The following is a 21,047-nucleotide window of genomic DNA, read 5'->3' on the forward strand; positions in this document are numbered from 1 at the left end:
AAAAAAAAAAATTAAATACATTTTGAAGAATGTAATAGAGTATGCAGAGAACCACACTGCCAAACTGGAGTCATCCCTGTCCGGTTTAGCACAGAGCCAAGATGCATTTAATAAATAGCCAGTGAACTATACCTAATCTATTAATCAATAAGGACCAATTTCTCCACTTTTTTTTTTCCAGGACCAAATGTAGTTTCCTCTCCTGCTCAACTATTTTCATTACCTGGAATTTCTTATGGGGATACCGAATGGGATCATTGCCCCCTTGTATATATTCAGTTTAGCTAAAATTAAAGGAATCGAAATGACATTTCTCATGTTCACAGTTTGCTCTTGATGTATTTTTTAAACATGTAAACTGTTTTGGTGGCATCATAATTAGGATTATAGCTCTAAAATACTGGGTTCTAACTCCTTCTGGTCAGTAAAGTTGACTACTACGGCTACCACTCTATCTGCTTCTGTTTTTTCAAACCCCTCTTTTTAAAAAAGTTTGTTTTAATGTTTTTATTTACTTATGAGAGAGAGAGAGAGAGAGAGAGAGAGAGAGAGAGAGAGAGTGCACAAATGGGGGAGGGGCAGAGAGAGAGAGGGACCCAGGATCTGAAATGGGCTGATGTGGGCCTTGAACTCACAAACCATGAGATCATGACCTGAGCCGAAGTCTGGACACTTAACTGTCTGAGCCAGCCAGGTGCCCCTCAAACCCCTCTTTAAAAGTCAATTCTTCAAAGATAATTTCTTATTCCTAGTGCCTGAGTTTGGTGAAGGGTAATTCAAAAGACTGTGAGTTGTATCCATTCCAAATAGTTTCTTAAAATTTTTTAAATGTTTATTTATTTTCATTTTATTATTTTGTTCTTTTAAATTTGTTTAATGTTTATTTATTTTTGAGAGACAGAGAGAGCATGAGTGGGTGAGGAATAGAGAGAGGAGACACAGAACCCAAAGCAGGCTCCAGGCCCTGAGCTGTCAGCACAGAGGCTGATGTGGGGCTCAAACTCACAAACCATGAGATCATGACCGAGCTGAAGTCAGATGCTTAACTGACTGAGCCACCCAGGCTTCCCTCCAAATAATTTAATAATATCTTAAAAATGATATAATTTTCTTATTTATTTTGTCTTTATTACTTATTTTATTTTCTTATTTAGATTATGATTCCACCCAACTAAGCATCCTTTCTATAATGTGATTTCTAAATCCACCTGGGTTTATCTAAATCTGCTCATTTCTATATTCTAAGTCTTCAGAATTATATCTCTTATATCTAGCTCTCTTCTCTCATTTGTCTCCCCATCATATTTTGCCCCTCTGCTAAGCCTTTTATTTTCTCTTTGCCTTCAATCTGTGAATTATTTTCCACCCAGGATACTTTCTCTGAGATCCCTCCTGCAAAGCTCTTATTCAACGGGAATGACATCTTTAATCTGTTTCTATAACAAGGAGATGATATCAGAGCTAAAAAGAGATGCTAATTAAAGTCACAATAAAATTGTAGAAGAGCATAACTCTTTGGGAACAAACAAATACATGTAGAATTTTGCACACTTGATTATTCCCAGATGAAAGAAGATGTCCCGGGATTGGATTTAGACAAGTCTCTTATCATAATGCAAGTAATCTTGGACAGAGAAATCTCAAGCCCATCAAGCTAAGTTATTAATCTAGATTTGTTAGTAAGTGTGTGGAGTTAGGGTAATGGCAGTCATCTCAATGGGTTGCATTAAATGAGATGGTAATGAGTTTTGAGTACAAAACATAGTGAGAGCAAGCACATAAGCCACAGGAAGTTCTGACAGTCTTCCCTAGACCTCCAAAGAGAGTTGGTAGGTAGCTGAAAGGAACACGAGTGGTTCACTTAGAAGGAGAATAGAAGTCTTCGTCTGCTTGTTTACTCCAACTTTAGCATAGACAAGGGAGAACTAGAGCTTGCTATTTATTCATTCATTATAGGTTCACTGACTACCTTCTGTCGATGCCAGGGGCTGCTGAAATTTGGGCCAAGTGTAGGGACTATTATTATCAAAACCATGGGGAAAGGACAGGGGGAGCTGAGAGATAATTATCCATTGGGTAACAATACCCAGAGCTAATGATTTTATGTGTTTAAGTAGACTGCAACTGCGATTTGTAAGTTTGACACAAGCGCCGGAAACATCATTAATATTAAGAAGCAGAGTTTTTTTTATCTTGCATTGAAGCTTGGCAAGGAACTGCAGCTTGCTTGCTGATATCTTCACCAATCTTCAATCTTTCCACCTGCCCAAAGTTAACTGGTCTAAAGAATTTTAAATTATTGCCAACACATTAGTCCTCTTAAGATGTGTGCCACAGAGGAGGAAAAAAAAAAAAACACAACAACTAGCTTCAAGAAAACAGAGTTTCCTAACGTCCCTGAAATGAAAGACGTCAGTCTAGGATAACTAGGTTGATTTAAGAGTTAGCCTTGACTTAAGAGAGTCCTCTAGCATCAGCTATATGGATTGGAAGTGCATTTAGCCTAATAATTCAAAGGGAAATTGAGCCAAAAGTTTGGTTAACAATTTGTCTTTGCCAGTCACTTTAATCTTTAACAGACAAACTGCTGGACCTCAAATCCATTAAAGCTTTCAGGCAGACTTGCTTACTTGACTGAAATCACTACGTATGCACCTGACACCAATATTGCCACCCACTGAGAATTGCACCTCACTTTGATTTATTACTAAAAGCTCCAGACACAAATTTCTAACTATATCTCAGAATCTGCCTTCATTCTGGCATCTCTTGGAAATGTAAGTCAAGTAAGAGAATCCTCTAGCACTGCGCCCTTGTATAAAGTCAAAGGTACGTCACAGACAACTCAGGAAAAATGTAGGAGATATTTGATGTTGGGCATAATTAACTAAACGGAGGTTTTATTTCAAACTCCAAAACTCTAAGCCCCACTTGCTATTGCACTGCTGCATCTCTTAAGCATTATTTTTAATAACATTCCATCATTAGGTCATTCACTTATCGAATATTTATTGAGGATCTAATTTGTGCCAGGCAGTAAGCTAAGCTTTGGGAGTTCAAAGGTAAGTGAAATGCTGAAGCTTCTGGAAAATCTTACAGTTAAGTAGCAGACACATGGGTATCTCAACTATAGAATGCAGTTATAAGGGGATGTGGGAAATGAAAATGCATGTTTTGGAATATGTGTTTTAAGTTTCTGCAAGTCTATAAGGGGAGGAATCACTAGGTGAGTGGGAATATGAATCTGAAGTTCCTAAGAAAAATCATGGCTGATATTTGAAGCTGTGGGATTGAAATCAATTATTTAAATAGGGGTGGGGAGGGAACCTCATGTATGTCAACATTAAAGAATATAAGAAAAAGATGTCAGCAAAGGAATGAAGAGGCAAAGAGAATATACAATAAGAAATGACTACCAACTTCTAAGATGAAAGATAAAGATGATTAAAAAAAGAAGCCATTGAAATTGGCAAGATGGAAATTGCTGGAATCTCTTTATTTTCACTACTGTGTTGGGGATGGTCAACAGATGATAGGGGGTTAAAACCTTATAAATTTGAGTTCCATAGATGATTTAACAAAAACACAAAAGCTGCATATTATACCTCTGGGATTACTAGGCTTAGCCATTTGGTACATACACGTGTGAACTCAGGCAAATAAACGAACTTCTTGAGCCACAATTAAATGGAAAAGAACGATAATTATTTCATGGAACTTGATCATATCAGATTGAATATGGACATACAATATTTAAGAACAGAATATGAATCGTTGGTTCTCATCACCTATTAAATAAATGTCAGTTACAAGTTTTCAAGTGTTTTAAGTTTTCAAAGGGTAATTAAAAATCGTCCTTTTTTTTTCCTTAAAGTTATTTGCCAAAAGCAAATACCTATGTACAAACCTGAAAATATTTTCTTTGGCCAGTGTGCAAATCATAATCCCCCCAAAGCTAAGATTGTTTCAAAGCTATAACTATGTGTTGGTGGTATTAAACTTGAAAATGTAAAAAGTATTTGACCCAGTTCTAAATATTACTTCAAAACTGATTTAGTGAATTTTTCATTACTTATAGTTTGGATTATTTATTTATTTATTAACGGTTATTTATCACTCAGAGACAGAGAGACACAGAGCGTGATCAAGGGAGGGGCAGAGAGAGAGGGAGACACAGAATCCAAAGCAGGCTCCAGGCTCTGAGCTGTCAGCACAGAGCCCGATGAAGGGCTCGAACCCATGAACCATGAGATCATGACCTGAGCTGAAGTTGGACGCCTACCAACTGAGCCACCCAGGTGCCCCATGATTGTTTGATTTTGATATATGTTATTAGCATCTTGAATATATACTTTTATTGCCAAACCTCCATATTGTTTTGAAATTATAGATTTAAATGTATCTATCAGTAGAATATAAACTGTATAAAGACAAGGGTTTTTCTCTGTCCTGTTTATGACATGACTATATTCTTAATACCTTGGAACTGTGCCTGGTGCATAAAAGGAACTCATATAATATATGGTGAATGAAAAAAGGAATATATCATTCATTTCCATTAGACTGTTCACTCTTTGGCACATTTAAGTGTCTGATAAATGTCTGTCAAATTAAAAGTGAACAATTTAGCTGTCTGTATAGCTAAGTATTTCTGAACCAAGAACAAGAAACAGAATATTAGAAATTCACAATATCCTGAATTCCACAGGGAGAGAATTTCCACTTTACCGCAGACTTTTGGATCATTCTAACGTCACTGATATTTAAAAGATGAAGACTAGACATCTGGGTTTTAAAGAAAAGTCATGACCATCTGCTTCCCACTCAAGAATGTTCTAACCTGGGTATTAATTAAATATTCTCTGATAATCTATTTCATCCAGTTTATTTATTTCCCTTGTACCTGAAACTATGAGATAATACCATAAAGAAAATATTCTAAAAAATGTAGTATAAAATTTGTATTAACTGAATTTATTACTCAAAATAATAGCCTAGCCTATCCTAGCAGAGAAAACATTTTAAAATATATTTAAATATAGCTATATAAACATGTCTTCAATTAAAGGATATTCATTTTCCTGTTGTAATTTTAAATTACTATTTACAAATCTAGGGGGGACTGGGTGGCTCAGTCAGTTAAGCAACTGACTTCGGCTCAGTCATGGGCCTCATGTGAGGTCATGATCTCACAGTTTGTGAGTTCGAGCCCCGCATTGGGCTCTATGCTGATGGCTCAGAGCCTGGAGCCTGCTTCGGACTCTGTCTCCTTCTGTCTCTGCCCCTCCCATACTCACACTCTGTCTCTCTCTCTAAGAAAATAAAAGCAATAATAAAAAAAGAAGTTACTTATTTACAAATCTTAATATTAGGAGCATGTATTTTCATGATTTTCATGAATGAAATAAAACATATTAAACTGATAGAACTATGGGAAAAGTTAAAATATTAAAAACTCAAATTACAAAATATTTAAAGAGGTGTCATTTCATTGCTTTCGAGCTCACAAGGCATGTTAGCTCAAAAACTCAGTACTCCGTAGATTTCTTAGAGTGGATCATTTTAATGAATAGATTAGAATACTTCGTCTTTTACCAATCCACTTATTATGAATAAATATTTCTAGCAGAGCGCATGAAAGTGGTTCGAAACTCTCATTTTCTAAGTATGTTTCAACAGCAGAATGGCAATCTTATTTATATGGATCATTTGTTTTGAGAATATTTTTATTGAGAATTATAAAGTAAACTTCAGTGGCAGGCACTAGAGTCAGTGATCAAAAATTATGGCTCCTCGGGGCATCAGTTAAGTGTCCAACTTTGGCTCAGGTCACGATCTCACAGTTTGTGGGGTGGAGCCCCACGTCAGGCTCTGTGCTGACAGTTCAGAGCCTGGAACCTGCTTCGGATTCTGTGTCTCCCTCCCTCTCTCTTCCCCTCTCTCCCTTTATGCTCCCTCTCTCTCAAAAATAAATAAACATTAAAAAAATAATTTATAGCAAAAATTCTGGTTCCTTCTTTTAGCAGCTGAGTGATTTTGAACAAATTGTTTAATCTCTCTAAATTATAATATCTTCATCTCTTAAATGGGGAAAGAACAGTACTTAGTTTAGTAAGGATATAAAGGTTATAAGAGATACAAATCTATGTAAAATCCTCAGCATAGTGCAAACCACTCAATATGAGCTGTTGTTATTTATTATTGGTAGTCGTCGTGCAGAGATGCATTCTGCGCTGCCATAAATCTTCAACTTGCAGACAACGAAACCACAATATTTTGACAAATGCCAAGAAATGCTGGCAAAGGGCATTCTGAGTTGCAAAGTTTGCTATCACTCCAAAAGTGTATTAAGTTATAGAAAAACCAAGTTAATCTTCAAGTCTGCTAAATGCAATTACATTATATTTGTGGAGTTCTGAATGTCTACACTCTTGTCCCCTGCCCTACAACCATGTTGTCTGTTACCCAGCTTTGGGCATGCCTTCAAATACATGCAGTTGACTTGAGAACTTAGTGAATACTAAACTAAACCACAGTTCCAGCATTTTCTATAACACAGCTCTGCTCCTGTAGCACCTTCCTCACACTCGCCAGCTGGTCCAAACAACTGGCTTCCATAAACCTGCACTCAACTTTTCACAGCCACTCTCTTCTGATGCAATGTCTTCCTCTGAGCTTTTGTAGCAACCATGCTATCCAACATGGTAGCCAGTAGCTGCACGTGACTCTTTCAGGTTAAATTTAAATTAAATAAAATTTGGGGTACCTGGGTGGCTCAGTTAGTTGAGCATTCAACTCTTGATTTTGGCTCAGGTCATGATCCCAGGGTTGTGGGATCGAGCCCTGCATTGGGCTTCATGCTGAGGTTGGAGCCTGCTTAAGATTCTCCTCTCTCTCTCCCTTTGCCCCCTCTGCCTCGCTCATGCATGTGTCAGACTTCTGAGAACACTTAAATAAATGAATGTGAACTATGACACTCAAAGAACTGAATATAAGTATGTAGCTTGTCTCAAATTTATATCATCATGAAATATTTTTAAAGGAACTATCTCCAGGGAACTCTAAACTTTGAAAAATATACATAAGCACCAGCATTGTTCAGAAGGAAGAAGTATCTGTTGTATGGAGTAGAATAACAAAATCAGTTTACAGTTTCTCAACTTCCCCATGTAATCTTTTTAAAACCCATCTGCCTAATGATGCCTGTTTTTTTTTAATTATTATTTTTTTATTTTAGAGAGGGGGAGAGAGAGAGAGAGAGAGAGAGAGAGAGAGAGAGTGTATGTGTGAGAGTGGAAGAGGGGCAGAGGGAGAGAGAATCTTAAGCAGGCTCCATGCTTAGCACAGAGCCTGATGTGGGGCTCAATCCCATGACCCTGGGATCATGACCTGAGCCGAAATCGAGAGTCGGGAGGCTCAACTGATGGAGCCACCCAGGTGCCCCAGCCTAACAGGAAGTTTTTAATGCCAGTTTCTCCTTCCCTATCTCCCGTTTGACAACCGCCTCCACTTTACAAAACAATGATATACCTCTCAGCACACCAGAAATTTGGGGCAATGCCCCCCAAAAGCATCTGCAGTTACAAAAAGAATAATTTAAAACACTGGTTATCTGCAAAGCTTCTGGCAACCAATGCACATAATTTCAGAGAGGTATTTCCAATAAAATTTTACTTTCAGATTTAATAAAAATATTAACATGCTGATAAATAATTATGCTGTCCTAAGCAATGGTGCTCATACGAGTATTAACAGCAATTCAATTTTAGGAAAAATTTAAAAACTCCAAACATTTCTGGTGGCAGGAAATTTTAAAAATTCAAATTATATACATTTGTAGCAAAAAATGAGACAATTCACTGAGTTGCTGGAAATAGAAAGTCAAGAAGACAAACAGAATTTCAAGGAAAAAGAACAATGCGGGACATCTGGGTGGCTCAGTTGGTTGAGTGTCTGACTTCAGTTCAGGTCATGATCTCACGGTTTGTGAGTTCGAGCCCCGCATCGGGCTTGCTGTTGTCAGCACAGAGCCCACTTTGGATCTTCTGTCCCCCTCTCTCTCTGCCCATCCCTGACTCTTGCATTCTCTCTCTCTCTCTCTCAAAAATAAACAAACATTTAAAAAAATGCTTCAAGGGAATACAGTTTTTGGAAATTCCTTCTTTTATCAACAAAACATTGTTTGCCCTACATCACAGTTTTGTTGGTGTTCTGAAATGCTATGATGCTAAAAGTGTCAGCTAACCTGTAGAGTGCTTACTGTGTGTAAGGCAGTGTGTTTTACACATATTAATTCAACTAATCTTTTTCCCCAGCTGTACTGAGGAACAATTAACAAACATAATTGTATATACTTAAAAGGTGTGATGATGTGGTGGTTTGATATACACATACACCGTGGAATGATTAATAGGGTCAAGGTACTAAGAACACCCATCTTCTCATAGAGTTAACCTTTGTGTGTGTGTAGTAAGAAAGCTTAAGATTGATTCTCAGCAATTTTCCAATCAGAAGATACCATATTATTAACTATGCTCACCAGGCTCGACACTAGGTCCTCATAACTTACTATTCGTATCACTCACAGTTTGTGCCTTTAACCTACATCTCCCCATTTCCCCCTTCCCTCCAACCCCTGGAATGTACCATTCTATTCACTGTTTCTGTGACATCGGCATTTTCTTCACTTTTTTTTTTTTTGATGTCACATATAGTAACTTATCTAATTTTCACAAAACATTTTGAGGTTTGTACTACCTTCATCTCTGCTTACACACAAGGAAACTGAGGCACCGGCTGGTTAGGTTCATCTATTAAATTCAAGTTATGTAAGTATTGAAAAGTGAAGCTGGAAATTCATACCGTGACCCACTGCTGTATATGACCTACTTTGATGCCTTCCTACCTAAAATGCTCAAGTGTTGAAAGTTTATCTCTTCAGCTAGGTTTGCGAGCCTCGGAAGGCAAGACCATACCACTCTCTTCTCTATGCTCCATGAAACCTAGGATTTAGTTTTGCGCATAAAACAGACTTACTATAAAACAGTTCAATAGTAGTTATCTCTGGGTATTATTATGAATGCTTAATTTTAGTTCTTGTGGAAATATAATATTTATCATTAACATTTTCCCATTCTGTGGATTTTCTCTTTTGGGCATGTATTACTTTTGTAATAAAAGAAAAAAAAGTATTTGTTACTAAGGCACTATTTAAAATCCATAAATACATAAAACAAAGGGAAAAGAAAGGAATATAAACAAGCAAGGGACACCCACATGGACATAGGAGGCAAGTCAGAAGGTTTGGCCTGAAGACTCGGGAGGGCTTATTTCTCCTTACCTGGCCTCGGGAAGCCGCAGGGCCCTGGGAGCCCTAAGAACAGGGCACATATTCAGACAAGGCAAAAGCAAAACAGTTGACTTGTTAGAGGCTATTAGAGAAATTTCCAGAAACCGTGAACTCTTCATTTCTCCATACATTTTAAAGAAAACTTAGATATATCCACTTAATTATTTCTGCAATTTATTTGCAAAGCCTAGTTCTTTACTTGGGCTCCTCAGGTAACGGCTCAGTCCTGTATGAGCACTGGGTAGAATTAGGAATTATTTACTAGGGGCCGTTCAGCTCTACCTTTGAAGTCTAGCAGCAACGTTTTTCCTCTTAAATTAATGCAGTGGATTTTTATTTACAGAAGTACAAATGGTGAAAGATCATACCTTGACATGTAAATTTTTTGGAAGGAGTTGTGAGTAATAATTTATCTGCCATTTCTCCAGGACCAGCACAGCGCGCAATTCCAGGTTCTTTGTATTCCGACTTTACCCAGTCCGATAACCACTGCATGTTACAATCACAGTAAAGAGGGTTGGCTCCAATTGCTCTGGAAAACAACACCACAAAAGCACACACACATACACACACACAGTATGGAAGTATTGTTATTTCCTAAAGGAACGTAACTCAAAGTGATGCTCAGTAGAAAATCCCTATAGATTTACTGATAACAATTTAGAAGAAAATGGAAACATCAGGGATTCGCCATTTTCCTGAATTATGTGCAGCTGGGATTTAGAGACTTGTCACCAGTCTTAAAATTTACCTGGTCTTTACAAGGTCTTCTTGTATTTGCAGAGACAGGTTTATATTGGATGCAACATCACCCGACATGCAGATTATACTTAGTTCATTCATCAATTATTTACTGGGAACCCAATCACTATGCCAGGTTTTGGGGACCCAAACATAAATAATACATTATTCCTAACCCCAAAGAACTCCTTCTGCAGAGGTGATTAACATATACTCAAACATGCAAATCATTGGCATTAAAAGTGCAACAGTAGAAGTATTTACAAGGTGACTGTGAGCAGGGTCACCTTGTAAATAACTTTCCTGGGAGGCTGGTGGTTAAAAGTATGAGCTTTTACACAGTTAGATTCAAGGAGGCGGAAAAGATTGGGAAGGATGTCTCGGGGTAAAAGGCTACTAAGTGCGAAGTCACAGAGATAAGAAAGGGCATGAAATAATAAAGATGCACAGAGCCAGTTCACCAGAGTGGATCTGGACCTTCCCTAGGTGTCAGTCCCTTTATAAAGTCCTTTATTTTAGATCTTTGGTTCCCACTCACATTTGCAGTAGTAGTGACAGCAAAAGTAATCAAGATGATAGCTAACATTGATTTTACAATATGCAGGTACTGTGCTGAGCCACTTATACAAACTACCTCATTTTGTCCTAAATGGCAACTTCATGAGGTCAACGGTATTACTAATTCATTTTACAGATTGTGAAACTGAGGCCAGAGAAGTTACTCCATGGGTTTTGTAAATTTGCCAAGCTTGGCAGAAGTAGTCCATGCATAAAGTGGCATTTAAAATGGATTAATTTTGATCTATAATCAACTTGTGATTAGTAACGCTTCTAGGCTATAGTCTAAGTACAATTGAACTTACTCTTTCATGAAGAAAGGCCCCAAATATACTTGTAAAACCATAATACTTTATACTGTCGCAGTTTTAATGCCCAACTTTAACCAAGAATTGGAGTACAGTAACTGTTATGCTCAGATTAAAACCTTTCTTCTAAATTAAAAATGAGCAAAATTATGTTTTGAGTCACCTGGTGCCACCTCTACTGACATTTGCTAAGTCCTTACTCTGCAAGGGGATGCAGTGGAGAAAGTGAATGGAGCAGAGCTCTTTATGATCTAGAGAGTCAAAGACAAATGCACGAAAGAAATACATGACAGAGCAAGGCACATGGCAAGAGATATTCAAACCGCCTCTATCGTTAGGGGCAGTGCTCATGCGAGAAGTTGGTGCCTTCCCTGAGCTGCCTTTTCTGATAAGTCACCCTAACACTAGCAGAATGGCTACTTTCTTCTTCTTCTATTTTTAATTGTTTTTAAGGTTAGGTATTTAGTTTGAAAGAGAGAGAGAGAGAGAGAGAGAGAGCGCACGCGCGTGCGTGAGCAGGGGAGGGACAGAGAGAGAGAGGGAGAGAGAGAGAATCCCAAGCAGGCTCCACGCTATCAACACACAGCCCGGTGCGAGGCTCAAACTCACGAACTGTGAGATGGTGACCTGAGCCAAAACCAAGAACAGGACCTTTAATCGACTGAGCACCCAGGCGCCCCTGGCTACTTTCTTCTTAATGTTGCGTACTCTCCCAGACAGTACCAAGCTCTGCACCCCTGAGCTAGAAGCCTTCACCACACTCTATCTCATGCTGATGACATCCATGAGATGTCAGGGCCTGGTGTGGACTCTGAGGTATATGCTGGAGTTCAGACATGAAAAAGTGGAGGTTTTTCTTCCTGGGACCCGATGGTTTAGTGGAAGGGATACTAACTATAGGCACCCAACAGTCTGACAGACAGATAGACAAAAAAACCTACATTGATTAACAGGGCCCAGTAAAGCACATTCAGATATAGCAAGATTGACTATTGGCTCCTCTCCTCTGCCCATCCCCCTTTCTCAATTGTTCACACGTATCTTCTTGGGGTTTAGTGGGGTTTGGAGAGGAAGGCAAAGCCATGAGATAACATGACAGGCAATTTTTGGGGAACTGGGAGGCTGGGATACTACTATTTGGGCCTAAGCATAAAAACCACCAGGTGGCGCCAAACCCACCCTGACACAAAGAAGTTTTAGATCCAAATGTGTTCCTGGAACTTCGCTCCAGGTTTGCCATGACCTTAACACTACAACTATAAATAATACAATAATGGAAATTGGCCCAGAAGAGGTTTTTTTGGACCCCATTTATCACATATTTTATATTGTTTTATTCTACTTGCAAAAAATAGGGAGGTACAGGGTCCTATGAGACAAGAGCACAAAGAAAAGGAAGAAAACAAAACAAAACAAACCCCACAACATTTCACCCAGTGTGAGAATTTGGCAATTTCCTCCTATCATACTATGAAGTCTTGAACCATTTCTAATTTATTTTTTTGCAAGGTGCCATATCCAGTACTCAGTAGTATTTGCTACATAAATGAGTCTGGTTTGAGCATATCAAGATAGGCTTCATAAAGGACATAATATTTAGAAAGTCACCTGGATGATACAAGGTTTGAACAGACTGAATTGGAGAGGAACTGGTATTCTAGGATCAGAGAACATTAAGAGAAAATCCATAGCTAGGAAATTGGAGAGCCATGTTTGTAAGAAGACATTATTAGCTAAGTAAAGAGAATCCCACTCCATTAGTTAATGGAGAGTAAGGGCCAGAAGAATAAATTAAGGCTATTTTGCAGAAGGCACTGCATCTAGACTGAAATCTTCGCGTTTTCTTTAAAGCTGGAACCAATCACATCTCATGATGTGACAAGAAAGGGGTGGCAGAGGGCTGTATGTTCCAAACTCACTCACCAGGGAGAGTTTGACCCTAAACCCACATTCATGAACTAGGTACTCACAGGTGTGATAATGCAGAAAGATCATTAAAAGCACCTTCGGGCACAACAGAAATGTCATTTCCATGTAATGAACTAAAAGCAAGAAAAAGCAATATTAAATTTCTTACACGTCAGCGAGTTCAGAAAAATTCTAACACGTGTGAGATTTTAGTTTATACTAAGCACTTCAAATCAGCACAGAAAATATGATCTATTCAAGACATGGTCTTGGTATAATTAGGTATCTATTTGGGAAAACGAAAAGTTCTTATGTCACATCACATACATAAAATCAATTCTAGATAGATGAGTTAAATATAAAAATAAAACTAAAAATGTATTTAATAAATAGAGATCTCCTTTTTATGAACACAGGATGGCAAAGGCTCTCAAAGCACTATATAAAACTCAGAAACCATAAAGGAGAGTGATACATTTTTGACAATGCAAAATACATCCATAATTAATATGAAAGACAACCTATAGGGAACAGAATGGAAAATATCTGCAAAATATATAAGACACAAGGATTAATTCCTTAGTAAAAAGACCTGCAAACTTAGAGTCAAGTAGTAGATGCATAAAGACATGCATGTTAATAACGAAAAGACAAAGCACTCAATAGAAAATAGGAAATGATATGATCAGACTCATGGAATAAGAAACACAAATGCTCAATAAAAGAGTAAAATATGCACAAATGCTCTAGTTATTGGAATTTCAAATTAAAACAGGAATGGAAAGTAACATTCAACCTATCCTAGAATTATTCATATTATTCAATATTTGCCAGAGTGCTTTGAAACAGGTACTCTATTAAAACAGGTACACAATCTATCATAGAACAAGAATGAAAGGATTAATACTATTCAGTATTTGCCAGAGTGCTTTGTAATAGGTGCTCTATTAAAGGAGAGTTGGTGGAAAATAAATTTGTAAACTGACAAATCCTTGTTTTAGGGGGGCAACTTGACAGTTACTTTTGGTATTCTCCCAGTACAGTTAACAGTAAGGTGAATGTGTAGGATGCTTGCTCCAGCCCTGTAAGGGATAACGCAAGTCTGGAATCAAGCCACGTGATAGCAAAAGATGAGGATGATTAAATAAGTTATGGTTCCTTCGTCCTATGGAATACTCTGTGCCAGTTAAATAGTTGAGGGATATTTCTAGATGATGGAACAGAAATAGTCTAAAGCATATTGTTAAATAAGATGAGCCAATGACAGAATAAGAACAAATCCTATTTATGTTTTTTTAAAGTTATATAGCTGTGGGCATACATATACCAGCATATAAAAACAAATGCATATAAAAGAGGACCGGAAGACAAGACAAAACTGTTTAATTGTTAATTCTGGGTGAGGGGATTGTGACTGAGAATCATATTTCATTTCATATATTTAAAATACATTTTTAGAGTAAAAATGTACTCATAGATAATGCAATCTTTAAAGAAATGGACATTTCATACATTTCTTTCAAAATTAGTTGGATCTATATGAAACATACATATTATCTATTGCCAAATAAATGACCACACCAACAATGTGGTGTTCTTCAAATAAAAGCTGTTGAGTATGATATGGGGAAAGAAGTAATCTTCCTATTTTCAAATTTGCAGCAAATCCTAATGTGTACATCAAAAATATCCCCAAATCATTAAAAACACAAGTCAAAACTCAGATCCCCGAGATAAGAGATATTTCGCTGCGCATAAGATGCTTACAGTAATCGAAGAGACTTCAATCCATCGAAGGTTCGAGGAGGAATACATCTCAAACGGTTGTAACTAAGAATTCTGAAAGCATACATAGTCGATTTGTTTTACCCAGATATCCCCAAATGGCCAAATGTCATTTTAAAAATGCAGCAGTTAAGAAAAGGGTTGTTTTAGCATTTTATAAATTGAGAATATCGATGCATAATACTTTAATGTTTGTGTTTTCACTAATACAACATATTTATTTTTAAATACAGTCTAGAATGCTTCCTTCCCCAGCCTATTCCCTCTCTCAGGTGGCTTTCCTCAGAAGTCTGTCTTAAGGATCTCTTCCAACCCCACCACAAGTGTAAATTATTCTTTGCTCCTTTTATAGAACCCAGCACTTTAACAATATCTGTATTTGTTTACTGAGGTTTTGTTTGTTTCTCCCAACAATATTTATATTCCCTGAGGGCAGACTATCTATCTTGTTAACAGGGAACATCCAAGTGCCTAGAAAATGCCTTTAGTCCAGTGAATTGATAAACAGTCCATATCACATTTTTGCACTCACAAGGTGAGGAGCTGGGTCATGTTGCTGAAGCTCTGATTAGAAAGGGTGCTTATTCGGTTGTTACTTAAGTCTCTATAAAAGAAAAAGAAAAAAAAAAGGAGTCTACTGTTACCAGAGGAAGTGAAATATTAGTGATTCTTAGAAAGAGAAGGTTCTTCTTGTTCAGTCACAGCTGCACGGTTAGCACTCAGCTTTTACCTGAAAATAACGAAACACTGGATAACCCTCTGAGGTACATCGTAATATTCATAATTATTCACGCCCCTGCCTGTTGAAATTAGAAGCAATGATATGTTTTGCTTTGGCCACTGCAGTAAGTGCGGGCACTGGTGCCAGGTTTCAGTTCAAAACAGAAATTTTAGAGGCTCCTGGGTGGCTCAGTTGGTTAAGAGTCTGACTCTCGATCTCGGCTCGGGTCATGACCTCAGGGTTCGTGAGGTCAAGCCCCACGAAGGGCTCTGTACTAACAGTGTAGAGCCAGCTGGGGATTCTCCTCTCCCTTTCTCTCTGCCCCTCCCCTGCTCACACACTCTCTCAAAATAAATAAATAAACCTAAAAACAAAAAAAACACAGAAGCTTTGGAGTGAGCTCACTTGCCCCATATCCCTCTGCTCACTGCTTTGCAAGACCTGTGATGTTTCACAGCCAGTGCCTGTGCCTTGGTCCCAGAGCAAAGGCATGTGACAGGTGGAGACCACTCACAACAGACACATCTTATGCGTGACAAATAAACCTTTGCTCATGAAGGTTCCATTGGTTGCACATCCTTTATCTTCCCTGTTATATATGCTCCTTGATACACACAGTCAAACTTGATAACTAAAAGAACTCATTTAATTACATCTGGAATGTCATAATTAAAAACTTTACCCTTGGAAAAAAAAAATCACTGGCATACCGTAGGTCTTTAACAAATATCTGTTTAATGAATAAGTTAACGGGAGAGATGTGGATTTTTTACCCAGTGCTACATGGCTGTTTATACAAGTGTACTGGTACTATGGGCTGTGATTTATATTCAGTTAACACGATCTTATTTTTATTACATGTAATAATAAATGTGACCATATATGATACATATAATACTTATTGTACTATAATTACATTATAACATATAATGTAATATAATAACGCATAATAAATAATGACATATTTTATTGATATACATTAAATATCTTTGGCAATTTTGCATTAGGAAAAAATTAGCGAATATAGCCATACATACACTCATACAGTGATATGTATATATTCTCTGTTTTTTTAACACAAAATGCTAAATACATAAATAAAAGTAAGATTCATGAATAAGTGAAAAATTATAGGTCATAATTTATGATCATTTTTTTAAAAGTTTATTTTTTTTATTTTGAGAGAGAGAAAGAGAGAGAGAGAGTATGCACAAGGGTGGGGAGGGGCAGAGAGAGGGGGGGAGAAAGAGAGGGAGCCCAAGCAGGCTCCATGCTGTCAGCTCAGAGCCCAAAGCAGGGCTTGATCTCACGAACCGTGAGATCATGACCTGAGCCGAAATCAAGAGTCAGATGATTACCCAACTGAGCCACCCAGGCACCCCAATTTATGATTTGCATGTGTGTGTGTATTCACTGTTTTTTTTTCTAAAGCAAAACATACAAATAAATGTAAGATGCAGAAAAGCTGAAGATAAAATATCAGTAAAATGAACCTATAAAATTGTGAAATGATAGGAATACTATAGGAAATTAATAATTAATCTTCTTAGCTGCTGAAAACTACATAAATTTAGAAAATAAGTTAAGTATATCTATATTGGCAGAAGTTACCTGAGTAATTTGAGTTACTCATGAGTCACTGGTAAAGTCATTTCTGGATCTACAAATTCTCATCTTTCATTTCCGACCTGGTCTTAAATAATTGCATACTGTTCCATAAATGACCCAATTCACCTGAAGTGACCGTCTGGAAATTGCAGTAATTTAAAGGTTTATTTAACAGAGCAAAATGTATGCAACCAAGTTCCTGCTGCTACTAAATAAGTGACTAGGGCCAGAACAAGACATCTTAGGGGATATTCTCCCTTAATTTAATCATTGGTCATTGAAACAGTCCTACATACTTTTTACAAAGTGATTTTCTTACATGTTTAAGGGAAATTGAAAACGATTAATAGTACTTTAACCAACCACAACCTTGCTTAAGTCAAGTTTATGTTGAGAAATGTAACATTTTCTGTGATTTATGTTTCTAGAATTCACTAATTAGGAATAAACCTTCTTATTCTAGGAACACTAGAAATCAGCCTCCTCAGCCAACTGTATTCACTCGAAAATCATATAGGACTTAAACTAAAGATAAAGTATTTCCATTTCCATTTACTCCCATTGCTGATTTTTTTTTGATAAGTTTTATCAATCACCAGCAAGGCTATTCTAAGTGTGACATTATATATAGTAAGATTGCATCTTTTTAAAAATATTGTGCATATAACTAGATCAAAATGTTGGTATATTTAAATATGGTCTTGTATTACCACTTAAAAATCCATTTACATTAATGAAAGAGAGAGATGTTATTTTACAAGGACATTAAACCAAACTGAAAAAAGAAAAAAGTCAATGTCTGAAATTTATGCCCAGAATATCAGCATCTTTGTCAAGTCTACTTAAATACTGCCCAAGTAAAATGAATTTTATAAAATTAAATTTGAATACCGGAAGCCCACAACTTAACTTAGAATGTATTATAAAAGAAAATGAAACCTAATAAAATGCACTTTCAACGTTATTACTATCCATGACCTTTTGCTTAAAGTCAAGAATCAAGCCATTATTTTCTATCTTTCTCTTCTTGGCTTGTCATAAAATAGCCCATATTCATCATCAGTCGAAGTATCCAAATTTGCTGCATTTCTGTAGTTCTTGGCTACTTAGGCTTTATCATATTTGTACTTTGAATTAGAGGAGGCCCTTTCTCTACGATGCACCATTGCCTGATTGATATTCAATGAAGATGTAGCTAGTGATCCAAAACCGCAATGAGCAAGTAGGGAGGCATCTAACTATAAATGATTTATCTCATCTGAAAGGTTCACTAGATCTTCTGCCGGTTGCTACCCCCACTTTCATGAAACAGAGTAAGGAGTCAAAGATGAAAATACGCAACACATTACTTACATAAGTGTTAAATGTTTGTAGTTAAAGAGCTCCTTAGGAACCAGTGTAAATTGGTTCCCATCCAGATACCTAAAAACAAGAAAACAATATTATCTTTTTTGTTTTTTCTAAAGGAACAGAGGTGTGATATAAAATAGTTGACACTATTTCACTCTTAACTGAGGCAAGAAAGCACTTGGCAATTCTGGCTTTAAAATATCATGTTCCTAGCTGGGGTTCCTATTTAAAAGAAGTAAAGGGGAAAAAAGCAGAGTTGTCCAATCTAGTAGAATTATTTTGTGGATCACTTAGCATAAATTACAAAACCAAGGAGATACTGGTGAGTGTAGTTCTTTGAGGTTTATGTAATGAGGTGAGTCATGTGTCCAACTGTGTGTCAAGAAGAAGGTTCATTCAATCAACCATATTTATTTGGCCTCCTGTGTGCTTGTATTTACACGGAGACAATACCATGAAATGCATTCGCTACTGATAGAACCTCGCCACCGAGGGCCAAGACCACTCTTCACTGCCTTAATAGGGATCCATACACTTAGCAAATAACAATGGATGGTTTGAAGTAGATACTTAGGAATTTGGATGTAATCAGATTTCAGTTAAAGATATCTCGAAAATAGTTTTTAACCACTGTATATCTGCTTTGTGACAATAATTTTAGAAGGTTTCATAGAACATCACCACCTTTATCAAGGACACAATATAGCATATATATGTAAAAGTAATAAATAACCACACATATGTGAAGTTTCCCTTTCTGACCAAAGTCAGCAGAATAATCTGCAGATAGATGGACTCTGGGCTAACTAGCAAGCCATAAAAATAAATGAATGTGTAAAGTTCTATCCATAATGTCACAAAAAGAAAAATAAACTGCATCTCAATCAAGGCTGTTTTTTCCCAGAATATAGATGAAGAAGGGTAAAAATGTCTTTCAGCAACGTGGGCCATCTCGCTGTAGATGTGCCTACAAACCATTGTGTCACCTTGGACACAAGCCACCTCCTACTCCAGTGTTGTGGCAAATCTTAAGATCCAAGGTTGAGGTTATTAGTATTTTTGCTGGATATAGAAATCGCTGAGAAATTGCCTCAGATAATAATCTGTTTCAAATAGTTCAAAATAAAAAGTTATACAAAAGGCACAACTCATCAAAATATGTGATAAATATGTAACCAAGAGTCAGGCATATGTTATGAGTTCTTATTATGCTTGCTCAAATTTTCTGACTTTGTATTTCTTCTTTGACTCCTCTTTCTGTCCTCCACCTAAGTATTTCTTGGTACCACTAGAGGGAAGCATAATCCCGTATAGTTCAGTACTCTCCCTTTATTCTGGAAAACGCCATTAACAGAAAGCTAAAAAGATTCAGAATGCGTGCTACGGATGTGTACATGTAAAACAATCTAAGAGGGAAATTACATGGAACTGATTAAAAATAATAGATACCAATTGTTTAAAACTGTCCAATAAAACGTACTTTTTTTGCCAAATTCTTTAATAATTTAATATAATATGCAATGAAATTTTTCTAATACACACATATATGTGATTGTAGAGAAGGACCCCGCTAACTTGGTATGATTCTAAGAATAAGCTCTTGGGGAGGTAAAACTTGAATTCACAAGAGACTAGTTAATATTTTCCTCATCTCTATAACATATTTTGTTAGAAAAATATTACTTTCTAATACTTTGTAAGGAAACAGATTGAAAATTCAACTGTTTGACAGAAGAAACATATGGACGGCAGAGACGGGATATGAATCAAGTAGCTTCTCAGATGAAATTCAATAATGAAATTAAAGAATAAGTTTAAAATTATTTGCTAGGCATTGGGTAGTGGCACCAAGGTATGGGCCAGTTAAAAAGATGGGATTCCGCGTTAAAAATGATCTGTTTATGCCGAGTGTTGTGTTCTTGGCTGGGCTGTTCCTAGAATCAATGTTGAGCATACAGAGTACTCTAAAGGCATCTGGCTTCCAACACTGGATGGAGAGTAATCTTCTGAAATAATACTTACTAAAATAAGAATTAAGTATTTAATTACACACACACACAAAGTAGTGCTTATTGTCAATTAACAACTGTGATGGGTGGCCAGAGAAACTGAACACTTCACAGCATTTCAAATCTAAGAGAGACCTTCTGCATATATGTGCTAAGATCACACCTTTTTTTTTTCTTTTTTTTTTTTTCTCTATGTGTTCAATTCAGGACCAAATTTGTAGAACTGTGCATGATTTGAAAATAATTTCCCTGGTAACTGAAGCGACATCTTCTTAAAACTCATTATGTATGTTCCATGTTGCCAAAACTTTATCAAAGCTGCTTTTTTAGAACGCTCGTACGCATGTATATGAATTATAGGTACACATCTGCACAAATTACATTAGAACCTAAATCTTTTTTCTTTCTTTCTTTTTTTTTTTTTTTTTTGAGAGAGAGAGAGTAGGGGAGGGGCATAGGAGAGACAGAGAGAGAGAGAGAGAGAGAGAGAGAGAGAGAGAGAGAGAGAGAATCCAAGTAGTCTCCACACTTTTAGCATGGAACCTGACACGGACTCCATTTCATGACCCTGGGATCATGATCTGAGCCAAAATCAAGAATTGCATGCTCAACCAACTGAGCCATCACTAAACTTAAATCATTTTTGCTACACAGTTTCACATAGAGAAAATAAATAGGCAAAATGAGTCAAGTGCATTCATATCGAGCAT

At 36.9% G+C, this 21,047-nt stretch overlaps 1 protein-coding gene across 4 annotated transcripts in view; it reads right to left on the minus strand.

The window, feature by feature from the left end:
* SLIT2 (slit guidance ligand 2) overlaps window positions 1–21,047 on the minus strand; it is a 373,799-nt gene that overhangs the window by 55,160 nt on the left and 297,592 nt on the right. For all 4 annotated transcript variants that reach the window (XM_053217522.1, XM_053217521.1, XM_015085043.3 and 1 more), the window contains 5 exons: window positions 18,332–18,400; window positions 15,182–15,253; window positions 14,632–14,703; window positions 12,927–12,998; window positions 9,718–9,881 (listed from right to left, as the gene is read on the minus strand). In XM_053217522.1, the coding sequence (XP_053073497.1) occupies window positions 9,718–9,881; window positions 12,927–12,998; window positions 14,632–14,703; window positions 15,182–15,253; window positions 18,332–18,400 (449 nt within the window). The remainder of the gene's footprint in view (window positions 1–9,717; window positions 9,882–12,926; window positions 12,999–14,631; window positions 14,704–15,181; window positions 15,254–18,331; window positions 18,401–21,047) is intronic.

Source organism: Acinonyx jubatus, chromosome B1 (assembly GCF_027475565.1).
Source record: "Acinonyx jubatus isolate Ajub_Pintada_27869175 chromosome B1, VMU_Ajub_asm_v1.0, whole genome shotgun sequence".
NCBI classification, from domain to species: domain Eukaryota; kingdom Metazoa; phylum Chordata; class Mammalia; order Carnivora; family Felidae; genus Acinonyx; species Acinonyx jubatus.